Source organism: Tupaia chinensis, unplaced genomic scaffold (assembly GCF_000334495.1).
Source record: "Tupaia chinensis unplaced genomic scaffold, TupChi_1.0 Scaffold149424_1, whole genome shotgun sequence".
NCBI lineage: Eukaryota > Metazoa > Chordata > Mammalia > Scandentia > Tupaiidae > Tupaia > Tupaia belangeri.
Genome location: NW_006209268.1, coordinates 1,096,857 through 1,116,602, shown reverse-complemented (window position 1 = coordinate 1,116,602; position 19,746 = coordinate 1,096,857). Strand labels below are relative to the sequence as shown.

Genomic DNA, 19,746 nt, shown 5'->3' with positions numbered 1-19,746 from the left:
ATTCTCCTCTCGGGATCTTGGGCACGCAGGCACACATGCCCGGCATGAGTTTAACCCACTGGGTCCAGGACTCGAACCACAGTCAACTACATGCGTGTCCAGCAAAGTAGCCATTAGGTCATATGCTGGTCCCTGTACCTTTTCATTTCTAAGGAAAATAAAAACTGTTTAAATGTAAACACATTTGTGGCAGCAAAGTTTCAAATATTTGGCAAGAAATTAGAAACAATGGCCTTTTCCAATAATTGGGGCTGTGTAAATAAATAATAATTCATGAGGCCAGCAAATAAAGTGGTGGTTAAGGGCGCTGGACTCCCACATGGCTGACTGTGTTTCAAGTCCTGGACCTGGTGGCTTGCTTGTTCTCTCTCCCCCCACTCTCTCTCCCTCCTCTTCTCTGGTCAAATAAAATAAATAAATAAATAAAAAGCTAAATAAAATAATTTTTAAAAAATAAAAAATAATAGTTTATAATAAAATACTTACAATTCCTATTTTATAAGTACCCCAGTGAGATGAAAATCATTAATATGCTATTTATAGTAAGTACTAAATATAAGTAAATTAGCATATGAGGTATTATATCAATTTTATAAAACTAAATATGCAACAAAGAAAATATGAAAGGATATTTACAAAATTTGTAAATGTAGTTATTATGATTTTTTTTTTAGAGAAATTTTTGCTATACAGCATGTGTGCTCACTGGAGAGTCAGAGACAGACAGATAGAAAGCAAGAAATCACACTCCCTCTCCTCCCCCCAGAGATGGGATGGCCATGCCACAATCCCTTCTCCTCCATTCTCCTCTCTGAATTCTGGGCATGCAGACAAATGTGCTTAGCATGAGTTTTAAGCTGCCAGGTCCAGGACTCAAACCATGGTTGACTACGTGGGAATCCAGTGATGTAACCATTATGCCATCTGCTGGCCCCTGGTTATGAGAGATTTTTAATTTTTGGTACTTTTGTATAACTCTAATTTTTTTTTAAAGAATTATTATTTTCTTTTTATTTGATCAGAGAGAAACAGAGAGAAGGAGAGGGAAAATGAGAAACCAAGCCACCAAGTCTGGGACTTGAACCACATGCTCTGTTCAATTTCTGTACCACCATCTAACCCTCTAAGATACTCCAAGGGTGAGAAATGTTTCTGTTTCAATTACCACTCTATCCACTATAGTTCCTAGCATATAGTATGAACTTGGAGATTTTTTTAAAAGTTTATTTTATACACAGTAGAGAAGGTTTGCACATTTATGGAGGAGAGTGCACATTTACAAGGTGGGGAGCACTCCTGACAGCATCTCATCATGCCATAATTCCCATTCCCTAGCCCTTTAACTCATCACAAACTTGAATGTCCATGCACACGCCTAGAATATTTTCAGGCAGACCCAAAAATCAGAACAAGGAGTTAGCCATAGCTTCCAGCACTAAAATTTGGTTTTGCTACTAATTGTGCCACCAGGCTGGGCTGATAGTGTTTTCTTTAATAAATAAATAAATAAATAAATAAATACTGGCACCAGCAGATGGTGTAATTATTACATTGCTGGACTCCCACGTAGTCAACCACGGGTTAAGTCCTGGACCCAATCTCTTGACATTCATGCCATGTGTGTGCATGCATGCCCAAAATCTGAAGAAGAAAATGGAGGAGAAGGGACTACAGCGTGGCCATCCCCCCTGGGGGGTGATTTCTCACTTTCTGTCTCTCTCTCTCTCTCTGGTGAGCATGTGCCCTGTAATAAAAATCTCTCTTAAAAACATCAGTTGTTACATTAATGGATGGATGGATGGATGGATGAGTAAGTAAATCATTTTTGCCTTAGAGGTTAAATATTGCCTAATTCGTAGAAGCATTTACTCTGAAGTAAACCAGAGGTGTGTGTTACACACAATGAAAACATCAGAATGTAGACATTCAGTATTTTAAGCAAAAGATAGGTCTTATGTTGCTCCTGCTTTCAGAGTTAAAAAATCTGAAAGCCTGACTCTAGTAGAAAGTTAAATATATCCAATAACAGGGTATTAAATACATTAATGTCTTACATACACAACTTGCAAATATACAGAAGTAAGGTGCAATTAAGGGAGACAATTAAAATAGAATTATACTATATTTCCTGAACTTGGTCCCCAAAGATCAAATTCGGATGTTGCTTTTATTCATAAGCTTTGAAAAAGTAAATAAAACATTCTGTACACTGCTCAACATAAATCTTAACTTACCTTCAAATTTAATCTAAACACAAACATAACCCTAAAACCTCCTCCAGTCCCACAAACACTCGACTAAAATCCGATTTGCAAAACAGTAGTTTTACTATATAAGTACGATATTTATGCTAAAGCGATAAATTATACAAATCACAATGGTTTGTATTTATACTGTATATAAGCTTATTCTTCTGCATACTAAGATTATCTAATGAAACAGATTTAGTATTTAAGACAGTTTTAATATTGATTTAGTTTTAAGAACTATTTGGGAAGAGCTGATAAAAGCTTCAAAATATGTGTAGTGTTTTATATTATTTACTTAGCACTTGATCACAGTAGCTATATAACAAACTCAAAGTAAAAATTAATTCACAAATTAGAAAGCTAGACAGGAGCACAGAGGTAAAACATGACACTCTGAGAAGTTGACCTGTATGGGAAAGTCCCAGGTTCACAACCAGAGACATCCCAAGCATGCCTGCCACATGCATGTGTCCATGCACACAGAGAGACAGAGACACAGAAAGTGAGAAACCATCCAGGTGGGGATGGCCACACTGCAATCCCTTCTCCTCAAGTTTCCTCTCAGGATGTGGAGCCCATACACACACACGTGCCCAGCATGAATTTGAAGTCACTAGGTCCAGGAGTCAAACTGTGGTTGGCTACTTGGGAGTCCAGCAACATAATCATTATGCCATCTGCCAGTCCTTCATTTTTGTTTTTTTGTTTTTTCCCCCATCCTTGATTCCCTATCTCTCACCCTCTGCCATTTCCAACCCTCCTCCCACACTGTCTCTGGTATCCATGGTTGCTTTCAATGCCTTCCCCTACCCCTCCACATTTTATTGATTCACTCAAGATCTTTTTTTTTTTTTTTAAGAGTTTTTTGCTCTAGGGTGCATGCGCTCGCCAGACAGAGACAGACAGAGAGACAGAAAGTGAGAAATCAGCCCCCAGGGGGGATGGCCACGCCGCAATCCCTTCTCCTCCATTCTCCTCTCGGGATCTTGGGCACGCACGCACACGCGCCCGGTATGAGTTTTAAGCCACCGGGTCCGGGACACAAATCACGGTCGACTACATGGGAGTCCAGCAACATAGCCATTACGCTAACTGCTAGTCCCGATTCACTCAAGATCTTAATTAATCTAAATATTTTCAATAGCAAGCACAGCTGATATATACATATCCATGAACCCAAGTCAGACTTTAGTCATAAACCTCGGTGAGTAGAATGACCATACTATAAAGTAGCACCTAGCTGGGGCTATATAGCTTACTGCAGTCATCGAATAGGTATTTTTAATACATTTTGTTTAATTTCAAGAAAAATAGTTTCCATGTTTTTTTTCCCCTGAAACATTTTTTAAAATTAATTTACGTTCATTCCCTAAGCATCGTCACAGCATACAAATTGTGACTTCCCATCCAGAATATACTGCATAGTGGCTTAACCATGCATGTTATCATCGATAATTTTCCATTTCTAGTTTATATATATATATATAAACCCCTATTTCTGACCCTCTGCGCTTTCCTACCCTCTTCTCACACTATCTCTGGTGTTTACAGTTGTCTTCCTCTCCTTCACCCAGCCCCCACATTTTATTGATCACACAATTTCTTAAATAATGAAACTACTTTCAATAAAGAGCAAATTCTGCTGGTAATTTCAAGAAAAGCAGTTTTAACTTTAATAAATCCCCTCAGGGTTTTTTTTTGATACTTACACAAAAATACATTAAAATATACTGGAAGTTTTTCTTTCGAGAATTAATTTTTTCAAAGTGATTAGTTACATTTAAACTAATAATGGAATAGTATTCCGTTTTATTTTTCCAGTGAGTTTGGCAAAAATTCAAAATTTATGGTTAAAACAAAAAATACTGCTATTTAGAGAATGAAGGGAAGCATCACATGAATAAGAAACAAATGTGCCTCTCTTCTTGGTTCAAGAGACGTTCCTCCTGCATTGTTCTAGTTTCAGCTATTCAGAAAGCACAATTCCAGTTCTGGACTAGTTCACAAGAATGGTGGAAAAGATGGGTAAGTGTAAACACAGATAATTACATTTTAGTGTGTTCAGTGGGATGCTGCCCTGCAGCCTTTGCAATAGTCCTCATATTACTTTTTTCACTGACTATTTGGGCACCTAGCAGTATGGAAAATAAATAAGACAAAACACTTCTAAGAATTTTTAAATATAGTTTGGCGCACTACACAAATGTACAAATAATTATCCCACAAGGGACAAAGTGATAAATGCCTTAAAAAACACACACACACAAAATGTGAGGTAAACAATGTGGCTAAGACAAGTTATCAAGAGTGTCACATCAGAGGCACTAGTAGTTAGCGTAATGGCTATATCGCTGGACTCCCATGTAGCTGACCGTGGTTCGAGTGCCAGACCTGGTGGCTTAAACTCACACTGGGCACGTATGCGTGTGTGCCCAAGATCCTGAGAGGAGAATGGAGAAGGATTGTGTCATGGCTGTCCTCCCAGGGGAGGGATTTCCTGCTTTCTGTCCCTCTGTCTCTCTCTTTCTGGCGAGCGCATGCGCTCTGTAGCAAAAACCTCTCCAGAAAAGAAAAAGAGTGTCATGTCAGAGAAATGGGAGACAGAGAAGTGCTGGCCTCCACTCAAGGAAGACCTTGAGCATAGAACACAAGAAGGGCTTACTTCTGACCAGAGTTTTGCAATAGATGAGGTTTTGGGACTAAGCAGCAATAAAGTCAATTTTTTTTTTTCTTCTTTCACCTTTTTGCCATAGGGCATATGGGCTTGTCAAAGAGAGAAAGAAGAGATGTGAGGAATCACCACTGAGGGAGATGGTCACACCGCAATCCTTGCACCATTTTCCTCTCAGGACTTTGGGCACACACACACACACGGTGTGATTTTTTTCTAGTCACCAGATCCCGGACTTTAACCATGGTTAGCCATTTGGCAGTCCAGTGCTTTAACCATGTCACCTGCTGGTCCCCAGAGATGTTTTCAAAAAGCCTCCATCACGCTGGGCACATGTGTGTGCATGCCCAAACTCCCAAAGGGGAATGGAGGAGAAGGGACTGAAGTGTGGTCATCCCCCTGGTGGGTGATTTCTCTCTTTCTGTCTCTCTCTCTCCAGCGAGCTCATGCACCCTATACCAAAAACTCTCTTAAGGGAACCAGCAGTTAGCGTAATGACTATGTCGCTGGACTCCCACGTAGTCGACCACGGTTCGCGTCCCAGACCCGGTGGCTTAAAACTCATGCTGGGCACGTGTGCGTGCATGCCCAAGATCCCGAGAGGAGAATGGAGAAGGGATTGCGGCGTGACCATCCCCCATGGGGGGTGATTTCTCACTTTCTGTCTCTATGTCTCTCTCTGTCTGTCTGGCGAGTGCACGTGCCCTATAGTGGAAACCTCTCAAAAAATAAATAAATAAATAAATAAATAACCCCTCTCTTAAAACAAACAAACAATAACAAAAACAAATGAAAACAAAAAAGAACCCTAAAAACTAAAGAGTCTCTAATCCAGAACTAGCCAGGTAGTACATTGGTTAAGGCAGCTAATCCCACATGGCCAAGTATGCGGTTGGAGTCCCAGATCTGGAGCCTTGGAAGATACACTGGGCCCATATGTGAATGTGCTCGAAATCTAGAGAGGAGAATGTGGTGTGGCCATTGGTGTGATTTCTCACTTTTCCTCTCTGTCTCTCCAGCAAGCACATATACCACACCCTAGAGCTGGCAAGCTTGCAAGCAAGCAAGAGCCTCCAATCCCAAGGGGTTGGAGTGTCTTCAGAGAGAACTTGAAGGTTAAGTAACCAATTACCTATCAAGCCTCTATAGCAGGGCAGTACGAATGATAAGGAGTCAAAGAATGGTATGAATACACTTTGAAAACTATCCTCGCCCCTCCACTCTGCAACAACTATTATGAAAGTTTTCTGGAAGGAAAAGGACAGTTCCAAGAGACCATGCAATCTAACACAATTTACTTAAGGAACTTGGTAAATGTTGGGGAGGGGGAGAACAAACAGGAAGAAGATGATCACTCAAGTTTTTTAGTATATGAGACCAGAATACTTCCAGAGGCTGATTACAGTTTCTGTGTATGTGCTTATGCTACAAAACATTGCATGTACATGGTTTCCAGTGTTTCTTGGTCTTTTAATTTGACAGAAGTAGTATTTACTCATGGGGGTGGGGGAGAGTGAAAAGACACCTCCACGAGGAACAGTTATACCACATTCTCTTCTATTCCATCTGTCCCTTCTTTTGGGATTTTGGGCATGCACACACACGCACCTGGAGTGTTTTTCAAGCACCGTGAAGAAAATTCTACCTCCAGGTATACGAACTTATTTAGAAGAGCAATGCTAGAGCTCAGTGGCCAGAGGTGGTAATCAAAGAAATCACAATAACCTTCCACTGTGAAAGGAAGAAGAAAAATTTCCTAGACAGTAACAAAAGAGTTAAAATTACCCAAAAGAATGCAGGCAAAAAGAGTTGAGTGTCTTAGAATGGCTGATTACTCTTCTAAGGATTTCATTTGACAGGAGCAAAATACAAAGAAAGCATGTACCAGTTTTTACAGAAAACATATGGGAACTTACCTGGGGAAATTTGTTTTCTCTTAACTAAATAAGAAGTCTTTTCAGATATTTTGAGTTGAAATTGAGAAGGACATTCTTAATTATAGAAAATACGGAGAAAGAGTAAGCCACTGGAGAATGGTGACCATGATGCATTGATGTTCAACTTCCTTTCTAGGTAGATGGAACAGACTAGAACAGGACTTAAACTTTTTACATAAAAAGACCCCAAAAAAGTTTCCTTTTCTACCCCAAAATTCTACTCCCACCCACCTGGCAGGGCAACTTCTTCTCCCCAACTACTAGTGGTGAAAGATTGAACAGAACAAAAGATTAAATAACCAATGATTGAATAGGACAGGCTAGAGAAGAGTAACGGAGAGGAGCCAGGAAAATATAATCAGTATATTGCCAGGCAAGAGAGAGCTGATGCCAAAGAAAAAGTTGGAATTAAACACCTGTTTTGCCTGTCTACCTACTTCAGCAACATCTCTCTTCACTGATATGAAACTGACAAGCAACCAAGACAAAGGTACTTTCATGTGCTAAGAACCCAAAGCAAGGGCAAACTATTTCTTCCTCCACCATCACCTGTAATCTTGAGCAAGTAATCTCAGAGCCCTCTCCAGACTTCACTCCCCTTACTTGTAAAATGAAAAATGGGGAAAATAAAATCATTTCTGTGAGCCTTGGTGCTAGCATTCCAGAATTCCAGAAAGAATATGGTACATGTAAAATGATATGAATTCTGGAGTCAGACTTCCTGGGTTTAAATCCTAGATTTTATAGGACTAGCTTCCTGACTTTGGGCAAGTTAGCTGATGTATCTGTGCCTGGTGTCCCTACATATAACAGAGATAAATACTACTCGAAAGAGTAGTATTGCATGCAGCTATCCTGGAGAGAAAACACACTGTTTGCTGTAGTTATGACTGTAGGTTCACTTTGTACTCCCAGAACCTTTTGGGTATAAGCATGTGTGTGGTTTATCATCTTTCTCTGAGAAGTTCTTTCCAAGAGGAACAATTACTGGGAGAGGCAACTACTGCCCATCACTTCCCAAGAATAACCAGGAGGAACCCTCTACCTCCCAGGTCAGAGAGCTAACTAATCAAGAACAATTCTTACCTTAGCCTACACACAGCTTCAGAACCCTCACTGAATCCGATACAAAAATGAATGATATTGTGCTCCTTTATCACTACTTCCATCCCATATGGTTCAACTAGTGCAAATGCAATGCCCTGTGAAAATGTAGTTCCAGAGAACTCCTTCTGGTGGAAATAATTTCCAAGATCTTCACCACAGAGAACCCCTATAGCTAGTTCATGACAACTCAACTGTGACTTCCAGCTTCATGGTTCAAGCAAAACATTGTTTTTCTGTAGACATTTATTCTACTATTGACTATGAAAAATAATGGGTAACTGCAGAGGAACCGGGTTAACTGATACTATACAAAGAAAACATTCCTTTAAAAAGCGATGAGTTGACACAATGACAGTCCACAGTCCAAGAAAGCCTTGGGAGCAAATTCTTGCTGATGCTATAGTGGGAAGAGGAGAAAAAGAGGCCCTTTAATTAAGAAAGATTAGTGCCTACCAAATTTGATTCAGGCAACTATTGGAGGGGAGGAAAGAGAAAAAGCTAATCAGTCACATGCCCTACACCCTGCTGGGTTTCACCCTAGGGTAACCTCACACATTCGGCCTTAACATGTACTATCCACAGGGCCTCCTCTTCCCCACTTGTTGTTACTCCTATATTCCCTACCTCAATTGAGACCAATTCTACCTCCTACACGCTTCTCAAAGCAAAACCCTCCTTTGCAACTCTACTTTCTCTATTCTGTTAGCACTCGAATACCTTATGATAAAAACCTCTATTCTTGTTCCTCTCAAATCTATCCTCCAGTCAAACCTCACAGATAATTCTGCTTAAATTCCAAAGGTTTTGGGGGCCAGATGGTGGTGCAGTGGTCACACAAGTGGACTAACATGGGAAAGATCCATGGACCTCCTCCTAGCTTGCTAGACACAGCATGCATGTCCACAATGTAGGCCAGCTGACATTTGGGGAATCATGGCATAAGGATCTATTGGGGGGTCCTCTCTCTCAAGGAAGAAATAAACTTAAAAGGAAAAAAAATTCAATGATTTTTCCATAAAACAACATAAATTAGTCTCATTAAGTATTATGCGAAATGAAAAAGCCAGTCTTAAAAGATTACATACTATCTTTTTTTTTCCATTTTCACAACATTTTGGAGAAGGCAAAACTATAAGGGCATATACAGGTCAGTGGTTGCTGAGAGAGGTGGTGTGTATTAGTTTCTCAGGAGCACTAAAAGATTTTAAGGGGATGACATAAATGTTATTCATCTTTTTTCTAATTGCCAGAGGGCATATGTGCTCACCAAAGGAAGAGGGAACAAGAGAAAGCAATCCCCAATGTGACATGGAGCATGACTTTGAAGTCATGTTTCAATCCCTTTTCCTCTATTTTTCCAACTTATCAGAATTTTGGGCACACACATACATGCACCTGGCACGTTTTTCATTCCACCAAAGCCAGGATCCAAACCACTATCAAGCATGTAGGAACTGGCTCTCTTAACTATTATGCTAAAGCATCAGCCCAAATGTTCATCTTGATTGTGGTGGCAGTTGCAGAACTTACATTCGAATACCTTATGATAAAAACCTCTATTCTTGTTCCTCTCAAATCTATCCTCCAGTCAAACCTCACAGATAATTCTGCTTAAATTCCAAAGGTTTTGGGGGCCAGATGGTGGTGCAGTGGTCACACAAGTGGACTAACATGGGAAAGATCCATGGACCTCCTCCTAGCTTGCTAGACACAGCATGCATGTCCACAATGTAGGCCAGCTGACATTTGGGGAATCATGGCATAAGGATCTATTGGGGGGTCCTCTCTCTCAAGGAAGAAATAAACTTAAAAGGAAAAAAAATTCAATGATTTTTCCATAAAACAACATAAATTAGTCTCATTAAGTATTATGCGAAATGAAAAAGCCAGTCTTAAAAGATTACATACTATCTTTTTTTTTCCATTTTCACAACATTTTGGAGAAGGCAAAACTATAAGGGCATATACAGGTCAGTGGTTGCTGAGAGAGGTGGTGTGTATTAGTTTCTCAGGAGCACTAAAAGATTTTAAGGGGATGACATAAATGTTATTCATCTTTTTTCTAATTGCCAGAGGGCATATGTGCTCACCAAAGGAAGAGGGAACAAGAGAAAGCAATCCCCAATGTGACATGGAGCATGACTTTGAAGTCATGTTTCAATCCCTTTTCCTCTATTTTTCCAACTTATCAGAATTTTGGGCACACACATACATGCACCTGGCACGTTTTTCATTCCACCAAAGCCAGGATCCAAACCACTATCAAGCATGTAGGAACTGGCTCTCTTAACTATTATGCTAAAGCATCAGCCCAAATGTTCATCTTGATTGTGGTGGCAGTTGCAGAACTTACATCAGACACACTGAACTTTATAGTAAAATGGGTCAGTTGTATCATGTATAAATTATATCTTCGTTTAAAAGAAATTGGTAGAAAACCTAAGGACTCTCCTGCTGCCAACCAGGGAATGGTTGCTCTGCCCCCATCTTGCCCTACACATTCTAGCAACACTCAATTTTTAAATGTCCTGCCCCCTCCATACAGAAGCTTCTCACTGGCCCTCTCTTCAACACAGCTGTTCTAAATTAACTCCTCAATTCTCCAGGCTTCCTGCTTCTCCCACTCCTTATATCCTAGGACTACACTATTAGATGACCCTTGGCTTTTATAATGCCAGGTATGTCCTTATCATTTTGTTGACAAAAATGTATTACACACATCACAGGCCTATTTTATGATATAATAACCTTGCCTCTCATCAATGAATTGAAATGCAAATTATTTGATAAAAAAAACATTGCTTTCTATTCACATGTGTGTAATGTGCCCAGGCACATGGAAGGCACTCAATAAATCCATGCTGCAATAAATGTTTCATAAAGTCAGATATATTGCCTGTCTACTTCATCGCTGTATCCCTACCACATACAAGAATGTTTCTTTGGCTCAATAAATATAGAAAGCCTTCACTTTGCATAGCAACAGAAGACCACAAAAAAGACCACACAGCTACTGGGGAGGCTGAGACAGGAGGATTACAAGCCTGAAGCCAGTGTGGGCAAGATGGTGAGATACTGTCTGAAAGAGCTGGACATAGTAGCATGAGACTGTCATCTAAGCTTCTCAGAAGATTTGAGGGAAGAAGATAGCAAAATAGTAAGATCTCATATTAATTTTAAAAATTTAAATGTCCAAGGGCTAGCAGGTGGCATGGTGGTTAAAGGCACTGGATTCCCACACTGCTGATTGTAGTTCAAGTCCTGGACCTGGCAGCCTGCTTTTTCACTTTCCCTTTCTCTGTCTGGTCAAATTAAAAAAATAATAACAAATAGAATTAAATAAATAATCCTTTTAAAAAATTTAAATGACCATGCATGCTGAAACCATGTAAATCAATCTTAATAATCAACCATGCAAATTAATCTTAAAGATATTTTATCATCTTTGAAACACCTTTATAGGCCAGCCCATGGCCTGATGTTTAAGGTGGTTGGATCCCACCTGGCTGACTGTGCAGTGTGAGTTCTGGACTCAGTAACTGGGAAAACATGACAGGCACATGGACATACATGCCCAACACCCAACAGAAGAAGAGATTGTGACATTAACATTCTCCCCATCAGAGCGGTATTATCTCTCTCTGGCAAGCATACAGACCCTATAGCAAATTAAAAATAAAAAACGGTTTTACAGTTAAAAAAGTAAAATGTTTGTTTAGTACACTATAATCTTAAAAAGTCAGAGGTCCAGTCCACGAGCTGGTGGTTAGGGAGCTGGATCCACATGGACGACTGCTCAGTTGAGTCACAGAACTAGAGGCTTAGAAACATGCCAGCTGCACATTTGGTCATACCCCAAATTCTGAGGGAATGGAGAAATGGAGAAGGGACTGTGGCATAACCACATCCTATTGGGGGTTGTTTTCTCTCTCTCCCTTTATATTTCTCTCAGTTAAGCACATGTGATATCTGGCAAATTAAAAATGAAAATCAGAAACTCTAAAAATTAAACTGTTTTATTTAGAAAAGATGTATCAATAGTAGTTTGAGCAGTTCTGCCTTCTTACTCAATAATTTATGATTCTAAAGAAGCATCTTTTCTAAACCTTGGAGACTGGCATACTCCTTTCTAAGTTTGAATTTGTTCCATCATTTTATCCATTATATTTTCACAGTCATGCAATACTTCTTTTTTTTTTGGGAGAAGTTTTCCCTATAGGGCGCGTGCGCTCGCCAGACAGACAGAGACAGACAGAGAGACAGAAAGCGAGAAATCACCCCCCAGGGGGGATGGTCACGCCACAATCCCTTCTTCTCCATTCTCCTCTCGGGATCTTGGGCACACACGCACACGCGCCTGGCGTGAGTTTTAAGCTTACCGGGTCCGGGATGTGAACCGCGGTCGACTACATGGGAATCCAGCGACATAGCCATTACGCTAACTGCTGGTTCCCAGTCATGCAATACTTCTGAGAGTTCCTTTAATATAAATTTCCTCCCAGCATGTTTTATATATCTATATGTTCATCCTTTTCATCAAATCAGTTTCCTAAGTTATACTAATAATTTGATTATCTTTCTCTAAATTCCCCTGGTTGTATATAAGTAGTCTCTATAACACAGGTAGTATTGATATTCCCTGTCAGCTATATTTTTAGAACCCTAAATTAGTTCAATTTTACTTACTTTTCACTTATTTGCTGTCTTTGTTCTCTGTTAGCCCATTCATTCTCTCAATTATCCATTTTTATGAAATATTACATGGGTTTATCACTGGAAAGACAAAGAGACAACACAACTATATGCTCTGCTGTCTGAAGCAAGTAACAGAAAGAGTTGATGGTACTTTATATCATTACTAGCAGCTAATGTAGCATCATAACTAAAATTTGGACTGTGTTGTTGGGAGACTAGCATTATCTAATTAACCATGGTAACTGAAAAATGTGTATACTGAAATCATGCTAAGTGAGAAAACTCTGTATTTAACAAATAATTTTAGAATGAATGAACTGACTCATCATTGGGTCAGATTTAAAAAATAGGAATTGATATCCTTCTCAGCATATAATCAGGACAACTTCCTAAAGACTCATTTCATAATCAAGAATAAAAGATCAGAGGAGAACTCTAGATTATAATTTGAATCTGTTGGTAATAACAGAGTTACATATTGATGCTGTGTATCTACGGCTTGCTCTATAAAATAGAGCTAGTAACATAGGTTGAGTATCCCTAATACAAAATATAAACTCTAAAATGTGCCAAAATATGAAACTTTGAGTGCTGACACGATACTCTAAGTGAAAAATTCCACACCTGACCTCAAATGGCAGGTTGTAGTCAAATGATGCCAACAAAAATACCATATGAAATTACCTTTAGGCTATATGTATAAGGTATTTACAAAACATGTATACTTCTGATCCCAAGCATTTCAGCTAAAGGATATTCAACTTATACTACCTCTTTACAAAGTGGTTGTGAGAACTAAAGGAGAGAAATATAAAGTATCTTTTAAAAATTCAACTAGAGGGCTTGAATGCTGATACAGCAATAAAACTCAATGCTCTGTAAGGCTGGGCACTATGGCCCTTCCAGGTTTGTATCCTGGGTACACCTGGAGCATATGTATCCATGATTTGGAGCTGGCTAAAGCTGGGAATGGATTGTAGAGTTAAGACTTGCTGAGTGTGCTGTCTGTCTGTCTCACTTGCTCATGGAAGAAATAGATAAATAAACTTTAATGAAAAAAAAAAAAATTCACCTAAATACCATCATATGGACTATCCAGGCACTGTTGTAAGAACTTTCCATAAATTTTCTGATAGAATCTTCCACAATCTAAGTAGCACTATCATCCCCATTTTATAGAAGAATATCTAAGCATAAGGTTGTTAACATCTCCAAGAGTACCCAAACTGTAAACAAAAAGCCAGGATTTCGACTCAGAAAGTATAGTTCCTTAGGTAAAGCTCTTTAAAACTTCATCACTAACTTAGCTACTTTTCTCAGAAAGGAGGACCAAAACTTTAAAAAGAGTGTAACACTGACTCCCAGAAGTTGGGCAAAACTAGTTAACTACGAGTGAACATCTAGTTAGTTCAGCTGGGACATTTTCAGGTTTCTGGCAAAAGGGCAAAGATACACAACTTTCAAAAATACAAGGAACTGGAAAACCCATTCCAGATGATAGAAGGGGCCAAAAGAGTAGAGGAAAAATTCAAATAATTCAACTACTTGATTCTAATAAGCAGAAGCATAAATAACAGAAGAGAATCAACTAAGAAATAAGATTCACTTTGCAAGAATGGGGAAAGAATTGTATCTATTATGAGTGAAGTAAGTGGATTCCTCTCTAAATATAATCCACTCATAAGGACACACTTGGAAAATTTGCATTTCATTAGAAACATAAGTGAGGAAAGATTCTCAATAACTAAACAATCCTAATTATAATTCATCTTAGAGAAAAAGTGAGTTTTCTGAACTGAAAGGGAAAATGTACTATAAGAAATAATTTTAATATTAATAGGGTTGTCAACAAAGACACCAAAACAAATCTAAAAGCCCAAAGGAATACTAACTGTGAATACAATGATTTTTAGATATTTCTCAACACTCTTCCTTCTATTATCAATCATAACAATCCAAAGCAGAGGTAATGTTGCCCAAGCTGAGTACCCAATGTACAAAAATAAATATAAAACAAATAAATATAAACCAAACACAAACATGTTCACTCTATTACACCCTTCACCAAGGTTCTGTCAGCAGTGAAAGAGAGATGGTCAATATGATAACTTCATTGGTTGGTATATAATTGTTTTGGGAAGGATCAGTTCCAGTCTTCCATTCCACTAAAAACAGATACTTCCCTTCCACACCTAAAAGCAGAAAATTACTTAAATGATACAGAATGGATTGTATGACTTGGTTATAGACTATAAAACAAGAAGTCAGAGGTAGCACCCAGTGATGGGAATCAACATCTTGGGACTATAATCCTCACGCTGGCCAAGGTGGTCTATTGCCTCACTAAATATGACGGCCACATTCCAAGGAGTAATTTGTTTTTCACTCTAGAAGAGAAGCAGTCTTCCTCTTACAAATTATTGGCCAGAACTTAGTTACATGTTTACTCATGAACCAATCACTGCCAAGAAAAATGCTATCTTGATTTCCCTAATTAATATTAATCATGACATAATTTCCTATCTTCCCCATTGAAATAGAGGGTTTTTCTGTTCCTATCCCCCAGCCACCTGGGAAGAGAAAGGTAGGACAGATATCAGTATTTTTAGGGGTAGGCATTAGTATTTATTTTAATTTTCTTAAGAGACTTATGATAATTTGGGACCGGCAGGTAGCATGGTGATTACAGGTGCTAGATTCCCACATGGCCAACCAAGGTTCGAGTCCCAGCTCTGGTGGCTTGCTTTCTCACTTTCCCTTTCTCTCTGTCTCTAGTCAAAATTTTAAAATAACAATAGCAAATGAAATTAAATAAATAATTCTTAAAAAAAAAGAGACTCATGATAATTATAAAAGGGCTGTTAAAGATAAAGCAGCACTAGAGTCATTATCATCACTATCTAGAGCTGGGTTCCTGTAAGTTAAGGGAATGCCCCCATTAGACAAACAGGGACACCAGAATACAATGATTATTTTGCTAGTTGGGAGAGGAAAAGCTAGTAAATCGAAGTGCTTTTTAAAAAGCACAATTTCTCAACAACAGCATGAGTTGGAAGACAGTCTTGGTTCTCTTCAATTTTTATACGTTCTAATATGATCCAGTTGAGCAATCTAATGCAACTTCACCTCTCTAGTTAGTTTCCATGTGGGAAACTGGGGGTGGAGGCCCTAGAAGGAATATAATACATTAAGACCTGTTGATCACTTTTTTTTTTTTTTTAATTAGCTGTCTTCTTTCATTCAGGCAATTTTCTCTTCCTAGAAAGCAGTGCCAGGGTCAAGTTCAGGAGTTTAACTGACAGCAAAACAAAACAAAACAGAACAAAAACTGTGCCATATATCGTTCTATATTTGGGCATTTAGTTACAGGCTTATGATGAAGAGGAAAAAATAAGTATTCTGAAAGACTCAGAATGCAAACCCTCTTTGAAGCCATGGGCCATTCCTTCTACACATTAACTTTACAGACAGCATCCATCCTAAAACTGGAATCATTAAGCTTATACTTCTTCAAAATATGAATCCCAACTTAAGAAGTTTTACTTAGTTTTTCTGTTTTTGTTTTTGGAGAGGTTTTTGCTATAGGGCACATGTGCTCACCAGAAAGACAGAGAGAGACAGAGAGAAAGCGATTAATCACCCCCCGGGAGGATAGTCACGCCACAATCCCTTCTCCTCCATTCTCCTCTCAGGATCTTGGGCACGCATGCACATGCACCTGGCGTGTGTTTAAGACGCCGGGTCCAGGACTCAAACCACGATCTACTACGTGGGAGTCCAGCAACATAGCCATTACGCTAACGGCTGGTCCCTAGTTTTACTTAGTTTTTAAGCTAAATTGCATGATATACTCCCCAACACATCTCTATGCTGTGGGTAGTTCTTTCTAGTTAACACCTACTATCTTTTTGTCATTCAAATTTTACCTGTTGGCCCCTTAGCAAAGTAGTTGAGCATTATGCAGACTGGAGTCAGATCCCACATAGCCCACTGTGATTGGGGTCTTAGCCCCTATGGCTTGGAAAACAAGCTGGGCACTTGCGTGCTTACTCAGGATCTAGACAAGATCGAGAAATGGAAGAAAAAGTATTTAGAGGTGACTAATCCCCATTGAGGGATGCTTTCTTGCTCCTCACCCCTCACTCTCATGCATGCATACATGCACATGCACTCCTTGGCACTTAAAAAAAATTACCAGGTGAAATTCAGGATCTATCTAAAATGCCTCCTTTTCTTCCATGTCCCGACTAGCCCAAGAATTTGAAGCATACTTCATAGGATTCACTCACTGTGGAGTCCAACTCTCAACTTCTATGAGGCATTTAGCAGACCCAAGAAAGATGTGATGTTCTATGGAGTTCCCCAAAATAATGAGACAAAAAGGAAGGCTGATTGTAGTTGAAAACAGAAATATTGCCTGCATCTTTCCTCACTTTTTTTTTTTCTTTCTGCCTTTAAAAGCAGTGCCAGTGGAAAGAAATCAGCAAAGGATGTGGGAAGGCATGATAGAAGATAATAAGGAGGGCTCTCCATCTGATTGGTCTGTCTATATTCCAGAGATGATTGATATGCATATATTTACACAACAGAACAGACACAAACAAAAGATGACTGCTAATTCTGGCTTTTTTTCTTTCTTTCTTTCTTTTTTTTTTTTTTTACACACTCCAGAAGTCAATGCAATACCGGAAACATTTGGAAGACTGAGCCATCTGATGACAATTACAGGAATCCTGGAAGAGAAAAGAATGCTCAGGGAAGGCCAGACGGCCATGCAATTATAAGCCCTAGCTCAGCCCCAGAGTCCTCTCCACACCCTCCACATCACTGCCAGAGAGAGGTGGATGGTGATGCTGTTACTCAACATTCCCAGGCTAATCCTGAGGGAGAGGCATGCTCACACACACTGTTCCAGAAAGCACATCATGATTCTGGTTTGCTCGGTTTTCTCATCCTTTGAAGTGAGACACTTCATGATTGTCATGAGTTTGGTTCCCAAGGGTGTGAGATTTATAGAAATCAAGACTTTTAAAGTAAGGAGAAGATTTGCAAGACAAACCACTGAACATGTTAGAGTGAAACTAAAACTTTTCCAAGTTCCTTTATTCCCTGAATTGATTCTGTGGAATTCTGAGAAAGGAGGTAGGAGGTAAGGTTTGTGGTTAAGAGAAAAGGAGCTAACATCTACTGAGCACCTCTCAGAGCAAGCCACTTTTCAGGATTAAAACAACACTGTAAAGGAAATGGCATCCCAATGTAATGAAAATTAAAGTTCAGAGGGACAATTTACCCAAACCCAAAGCTCTTACATGAAAATAATGTGATGGAGTCCCAGATTCATGTGACTGCAAAGCTCAAGCTCTAAGTTACGTCGGCCGGGTGAGACAAGTACATCAAAGTGAGCTAGAACCAATATGACACAAAGCAGCATTAACCATTCATTCACTCTCTAATTAAGGTACAACTGTCTTCATTCTTTTCTTTCTAAATATGTTATAGAATTTTATGTTCATTTCTTCTAAATGAATATATCATCTATATTTCCATGTCATTAACATTTCCATAAAAGTTTGATCTTTTAAATAACTGTTTAACAATAGATTTCGTAACTGAAGCCTTCCAACTGAAAGCCCGATGCTGATAGAACTAAGAAGCTTAGAAACATGAAAGAGAATATATTCCACGTAGATGTCTAGGGAAACCAGGAAGGACAAGAGACTGATCAACAGAAAATCATGTTTCCACATAATCCCTGCTGTTTGGATAAATGAGCAGAATCAGATTTGACAAAGCTTTATAGTACATTGAAAATACAATCAACTCATACACACACACACAAACAATGTGTATAAAAATTAAAATGAAGGGACCAGCAGTTAGCGTAATGGCTATGTCGCTGGACTCCCATGTAGTTGACCGCGGTTCGCATCCTGGACCCAGTGGCTTAAAACTCATGCTGGGCACATGTGTGTGCGTGCCCAAGATCCCGAGAGGAGAACAGAGGAGAAGGGACTGAGGCATGGCCATCCCCCCTAGGGGAATCATTTCTCACTTTCTGTGTCTCTGTTTCTCTCTGCCTGTCTGGAGAGTGCACATGCCCTATAGCAAAAACCTCTCAAAAAAAATAAATAAATAAATAAATAAATAAAATTAAGATAGCCAGTTACCATTCAATTATCTTCAACTAATGCCTTTGTGGGTCTCTATGGAAATCAAAAGTGGCAAACATAGTCAAACCTTCTTTAAATAGTCATAAGTTGAGTATTTTCTTCAATTTATTAGAAAAACTTGGGCTTCTACAACATGACACAGAAAAAACTCAAAAGTTTGAGTTCAAGTCTATACTTTTTTAATGAGCTGGAAATAACTTCATCTTTCTACATATCCAACTTCTCCACTGCATAATGGAAGGATTGGGACTGAGAAAACTATAGATTAAATTACCTCTGTGTTGTGGATTAGACATCTACCTGAAAATAAACATATGTCCCTCCAAACTCATATCAAATGCACATTGCTAAATGTCGCCAAACCTCTTTATGACTTTACAATCACACATAGCACAGCACACTGGGAACTTGTTACCAGCGTGTTAAAAACGAATCTCCCTTGTCCTCCCAAGGGTAACACAGTATCATCCAGATTGAGGCTGTGTATCTGGTACGTAAAAAAAGCCCCAAAACTAAAGCTTGCCAGTTAGAAATTTAGACACCATGATAAGAAAAGTCTACTAATATCTGGTTATTGTGCTAAAAAGTCTTAAGAAACTGGTTTTTTTTTGCCACCCCAGAAGGCTAGCCCACCTAAACAGCCATGTATCTCCACCAGATGTTTCCTAGAACCACAGAAACAGAAGGTACAAATACCAGCGTGGAGCTTAAAATTCATGCTAAGTTCTAGGAAAGGAAGTAGGGTTATCCCACCAAAGAGAAGGCTCTCTCCAGAAGGAAGATACAGAATATTCACAAGAGGAGAAAAGGACCAAATCTCAATTTTCAATTAGCCCCCATGTATTAAGTTAATGTTTTAGCTCCATTTAAAAGTAATTACCAGCCAAGCTCTGCAATCCATCAATTCACCCTGTCCT

At 39.1% G+C, this 19,746-nt stretch overlaps 1 protein-coding gene across 4 annotated transcripts in view; it reads right to left on the bottom strand.

Moving 5' to 3' along the window:
- Positions 1-19,746, bottom strand: part of BNC2 (basonuclin zinc finger protein 2) — a 515,687-nt gene that overhangs the window by 400,310 nt on the left and 95,631 nt on the right. Inside the window, exon 1 of one of the 4 annotated variants that reach the window (XM_027769369.1) lies at positions 19,710-19,736. The exons of the other annotated variants lie outside the window; for them this stretch is intronic. Within the exon in view, the coding sequence (XP_027625170.1) occupies positions 19,710-19,730 (21 nt within the window). The 5' untranslated portion in view covers positions 19,731-19,736. Of the gene's footprint in view, positions 1-19,709; positions 19,737-19,746 lie in introns of those variants that run through there. 4 annotated transcript variants of the gene reach the window in all.